The sequence below is a fragment of the Achroia grisella genome, unplaced genomic scaffold (genome assembly GCF_030625045.1).
Source record: "Achroia grisella isolate CSIRO2021 unplaced genomic scaffold, CSIRO_AGI_Agris_v1 utg534, whole genome shotgun sequence".
Classification (NCBI taxonomy): domain Eukaryota; kingdom Metazoa; phylum Arthropoda; class Insecta; order Lepidoptera; family Pyralidae; genus Achroia; species Achroia grisella.
Genome location: NW_026712920.1, coordinates 1,017,454 through 1,023,488, shown reverse-complemented (window position 1 = coordinate 1,023,488; position 6,035 = coordinate 1,017,454). Strand labels below are relative to the sequence as shown.

At 38.5% G+C, this 6,035-nt stretch overlaps 1 protein-coding gene across 1 annotated transcript; it reads right to left on the bottom strand.

Moving 5' to 3' along the window:
• Nucleotides 1-889: 889 nt before the first annotated feature.
• On the bottom strand, nucleotides 890-4,640 carry LOC131847447 (homeobox protein SIX6). The gene is given in 4 exon segments (XM_059197035.1): nucleotides 890-3,348; nucleotides 3,351-3,389; nucleotides 3,392-3,473; nucleotides 4,633-4,640. Coding segments are annotated over 4 exon segments (1,164 nt in total). The 3' UTR covers nucleotides 890-2,313.
• Nucleotides 4,641-6,035: the final 1,395 nt, after the last annotated feature.

The following is a 6,035-nucleotide window of genomic DNA, read 5'->3' as shown; positions in this document are numbered from 1 at the left end:
CATTTAGTTGCACATATATTCTTAACGATAAGAAATATTTTGCAAAAATTGTGAATTATTTCAATTTAATTTATTTGTAAGTAATTATGAGATAAATGTTAAAAAAACATAGATGAATATATATACTGGTAGAAAATACTATTAGTTGTCTGTCCGGTATACAACTTTTAATTATTAATATAATACTAACTGAGACCACGTTTATACGCACATAAAATGCATGTGTTATTCTGATGTATAAGCTATATTCCTATAAAGTTTCATTATAATTCGTTTAGTGGTTTTTGATGAAAACTTTTGCTTTGTTATAATCATTTTATAATTATAATCAAAACTATTTTATTGTCAATTAGCTACTCACTCCAACTTCGTACATGTATTATACATATAATCATTCTACTTGAATCACTCTATCTAATACTAAAAACTGCATCAAAATCCGTTGCGTAGATTAAAAGATAAGCGTACAGACAGTGGAAGCGACTTCATTTTATACTATACTTGCTACTCGCCCTGGCTTCGCCCGGGTGTACATGTATTACACATATAAACCTTCCTCTTGAATCGCTCTATCTATTAAAGAAAACCGATTCAAAATCCGTTGCGTAGTTTTAAAGATTTAAGCTTACACAAGGACGGACAGACAGCGACTTTGTTTTATACTATGTAATGATGATAAAGATGCATGGTTGTAACTTATATAATCAGATTTGATCTTGTTTTCTTTTTTATTATGTTTATACATGTGTGTTGTACTTATTTACTTAATTCTTTTCTTAATTTACTAAATAACTACAATAAGTAGTATGTATGCCCAATAAGACTTATGTTTTAAGGAAACGGGAGTTTGTTATGCCAATTCATGAAATAATACAAGTTGTTTGTTTACGAATATAATTTTATTAACAATTTTAATTTAATGACTGTAATGTAAGTCGATATTGTATTTACAATTTGCATTTATATTATACATTTTTACAATTCTCTCATGAATCTCTAGTCCTAACATACGCATCCTAAATCATCCATTTAGCATTTTATTAGGTAGGTAGCCATAATGCACAAGATTTTGTATATAATCTACAAGATATAAATAAAAATTCAATAATATCTAAATAATGGAAAATAAATACAATTGTCCTATTGTAGGAATAAATATCGGTAAGGATCAACTTATAGAAAATTATAACTTCCGAGTTGAAGTCAAAGTTTATACTATAGAATCAGCTGTAGACATAAAAAATAACTCTACGTATAGAAATATTGATATAAATAATAAACATGTTCTGCTTAATTTAAAACACTGTGTAAATCTTGAATCCAATAATGAATCTTATCTAATTTTATACAATTATATTGCTAGAAATGTAATTGAAAATGTTACAGAATAAAAATTGACTTGCGGTTTTAATATTACCTAATTGAATCTAATATAAGCAATTACTAAGCAGATGATAATAAACGGATATGTCTACAGCATTTAGAGTTTGTTGCAAGCAGCTGCTTTAATGGAAATAAATAATTCATAGATACCTATAAATAGACAGTTAGGTAAATATAATTCGCAGAAGAAGAAAGTGTTTCTTGTTCAGGTACAAACCTTCATTAGCCTTCAATATAGGTACATACGAATTCTAGTTCATCAACATAATTATGTACATTACTGACAACTAACGTAGATACAACTAAAAGTGATATGAGACTATGTTTAGTGGTAAAATATTAATAGCGTGTATAAATATTTAAAGTAAATGCTTCTCTTTAAAAAAATCATAAAACTTTTCTAAACGTATCAATTATTCCAATTGGAAATGAAATAAATAAACTACACTTAACAATTAGGTAAACCATGGGGTGCATGATTGTATACGAGATTAGAAACAATAAAATAATAACCCTGTGTTACCTTCGAACTGTACTTTCCTAACCATTGCATCAAAATTTCCAACTAATCCCGAAGACCTACTTTTAAAGGCAAGAGTCTAGTAATTATTTCTGTGACTACAAAATAGAGTAGTACATACCTGATACGAAGAAATGCTGATATTACTTCAAGCACTCGCTTTACACTTTTAACAATACAATTATGCCCTTAACAAACTGGTTTACAATGCCTTAACATCACATAAATCACGGATCTGTGACTCTAACTAGAATAATAAGATAACTTCTCGTCTATATTGCATCGTTTGTACGCCACTAGAATCGTCTCTGCAACGTGTGAACCGCGTCGAAACGCCAACATCACGCCGTATAAAAATCTTATCACCGTGATAATATTTACACTATCAGTCTCTGTGGCCGGTGCTCGTGCTACTCCTCGTCCACATTGATCTCCGAGTCGGCAGAATCCTCGTCGTAAGTCGAGGACGACGCGAACCCTCGGCCCAGCAACGCGGAGCGGTTCTTTGCGGCCGCCGCTCGGTCCCGCTGCCGTCGGTTCTTAAACCAATTCCCCACTTGCGTCGGCGTCAAACCCGTCGCCGCCGCCAATTCCCTCTTTTTCGTCGGATTCGGATAAGGATCTTGCAAGTACCATTCTCTTAGAAGCGATCTCGTCCGCTCCTTAAAACAATGCGTCTTCTGCTCGCCGTCCCATATGGTGCGCGGTAGAGGGAACTTCTTGCGGACTCGATATTTGTCTACGGGTCCCAGAGGCCGTCCTCGAAGTCTCTCAGCTTCTTGATAATGTGCTTCGAGCCATAGTGCTTGCAACTTAGCGTGGCTCGAACGTTGGAAGCGATGCCGCTCGAGTATCGAATACAGCTCGCGGTGTCTCCCCGCATGAAATGCTACCACTGCTCTAGCTCGCAGCACTGCCTCGCAGCGTTCCAACTCGGCGACATTGGGATGTGCGACGGGCAGAGACCAGAGGAACCTGGCGAGTCGTTCGACGTCGCCACTTTCCTCGAGGGTCTCGCATACGGTGGCGACCTGTGCAGCGCTGAAGGAGAGGGTCGGCAGCGGCAGCAGCGGCGTCGGCGCGGCCAGCTCGATGGCGTTGAGCGCGAGCGCGGGCGCGGGCTCGGCGCAGGCGGCCGGCTCGGCGGCGCGGTCGGCCGCGGGCCCGCGGTGCGCGTCCAGGATGCGCGCGTGCAGCGCCGCCGTCGTGGACTCGTCCCAGGAGCCGCGCATCGGTGCGAGTGTGCGCGGCGGAGTCGCGCGCGGTGTGAGCCGGCGGCTCGGAGGCGCCGGGGGCGTTATACGGCCGCGCTCACGATTGGCTATCGGTTACTGCGCGCGGAGCCCGGCGGCCAATCGCGCGCTCCGCCCGCTCGGGGGCCGGATAGCTTTCAACCGCGCCGGGCGCATATCCGGCGGGCGCGTTTAACGAGGGCGGCGGGGCGCGGCCCCCCGCGCCGCCATGATCCGTCACGCACACCGCCCGCGCCGCCCGACCGATCCGCCGTGATCCCTCGACGCACCTCGTGTCTCTACCTCGATCGATTACCTGCAAACCTGCAATTAATAGCCTACATCCACGTATTCAGCCGGGTAGGTTTCACGCACCTGATTATTCCACGCGTCACTGTTGACTGACTGCTGATTAATTACAGATGCTGCAGTACATTAAATCAAAATACGACTAGATGTTGAAGAATATTTCCGATATACATCAACGCTAATTGACAAGTAGGTAATAGCAATATTGAAGTTGTTAAATAATTTCTTACCTACTTATTAACATAACTGTTACACGACGTCTCAACTTACATATGACATTTCTACTTCAGTTATTTTAATTTATCTTTATGCTATGACATTTATTACGTAGTTCAAAAGAAACATATCTTTCTAGAGACTCTACTTACCTAATAGGTACCTATTATGTTGTAATATAATGATAACATTACGATAACGAAAAGTGCAACATACAAGTTTCTTGTTCATTCTTGTGAGGAGACAGCTTTCCGAATCGATCATTCGGATGTCTGTAGATTAAAAAATTTGTGGTGACTATTCAAAATGCTTAAATTAAGTTTATTTTAATAAAGCATTTTCTATTCTATTCTACATAATTAAAAAAACTATTATGTGTTTTATGTGATAAGTATAAATTAAATAGGTATAAGTTACCTATAAGTTTAGTTATTACTGATACATTTTACGTGATATAATATATATTTATGAATTTAACCTTATTGAATAGTAATATAGACCAGTTTAGCATATCAGTAGTTTCCTCCGAGATCTAAGGTTCAGGACTCAAGTTATTTTTTTATGAATGATAATGGAATTATTCACACGCCTGCGCTAACTCTGGCGGGGCACCAATGGAGGATGAGCATGAGGTCAAGTCAGTTCGCTCATTATATTCATCAGGAATTTATCACGACGGTTTCCAGCGGGAACCGCGTGGAGGTCACCCGACATGGTACATTTGTAGCAATAGGGTCAACAGACCACACCACTAACAATCTTCGGCCCGAACCTAAGTTGTTTAAATATTCAGCAATGGGTGGAAAGAGGATTGTCAGCTTGACCTCCACGCGGAACTAACTAACTAACAAAACATCGAGATATACTCTTGGTGAATTTATCACGATGGGCTAACTGACCTGACCTCATGCTCCTCTTATCATCCTCCACTCGTGCCCCGACAGCGTAAACTGTTTGCGTAGGCTGGTGTACCATTCCATTATCATAAAAAAATATATTCAGCAAGTATCAAAACGTGTAGATCACGGTATAACATCAGCGAGATTTCAGCGTGAAAGCCTTTCCAGAGTATTAAGTTATTGAACGGCAAACCACACCCAGCCGGCTGTAACGCTACACAGGTGCCCCCAACCCCTGCACCCTAAACCCCCAGACCCCCTATCACCACCCCCCAGGGTTGTAGGTCGTATTTCTCGTATATTTACTCGGATTACGTATCAGAATGGTAATAGGTAGTTTCAGTTGTATGAAAAATAACAATTTGTGCCCCACTGGCTTACTACCCGTTTTAGGTTAGATTCCCGAGTCTTGGATTCGAATCGGGCCGTCAAAAAAAACATTGGTTTTTTTTAACTTATTCTCACGTGAATGAAATGTCAGTGTAATCTAATATTATAAGACCGTAGATAAATATGTCTGGTTGTTTGTTTAAAATTCGCAACGATTCTAATGAAATTTGACATAGAGCTAGAGACATTAAGACGAATGTCAGACAATTTTATGATTAAAAAAAAGCATTCTTGTGTAATAATTTGTGTATTATACGTACATACACACATACACACTTATAATGGCTCTCATTCTATAATTATTATTGCAAATATTTTTCTCATACAGACAACATCTCAGATACTATATGGATGCTTGTATTCCTTTATAAGTTTGGCTCATTTAAGTAATTAATAATAGTTTCAACTACATTTTGAAATAGGCAATGTAATTGAATATCCTTCATACAGGCCATTATAATGACATAGTAAGAACACCAGTGATAGGTGTAAGAAAAACTTATACAAATATATATTTATTAATTTTTATTTAAATATACGTACCTACCTATAACTATTTTTTGCAAAAATAGAGAGAATAAATGGGAAGATTAAGGAACAGTCCATTATATCATTCATAATTTAAGAGCCATGGTCTTTTTAGTACAGCTCTTGCCACTTTCCACGATCATCTCTTATCATCTTTAAATTTTGTCCTTGGGAAGACCAAGGCACAGCTACATCAAGTAAATTAAAAACAAAATTAAAGTCATATTGTACCAACATTTATAGAGGTTGATGGAAGATCGTGGACAGTGGCAAGAGCTCCACCGACAATAGCTTGGCTCTTAAATTATGAATGAATGAATGAATTAGGTCATCATCATCTGTTTCATCTTTATCTCATTTATCGGCGTAATATGTTTTTCTCTGTTCGCAGTCATCTCGTTATTTACCCTTTCTTACCATATCATCTTTCGCACAGTCCATCCATCTCTTTTTCGGCCTTCCTTCCTCTCTTATAACCATCCACAGTCATATGTAACACCTATCATAAAATATTATTTTATTAAAACCTTATTATAGTTATTGATTATATTTTGTATA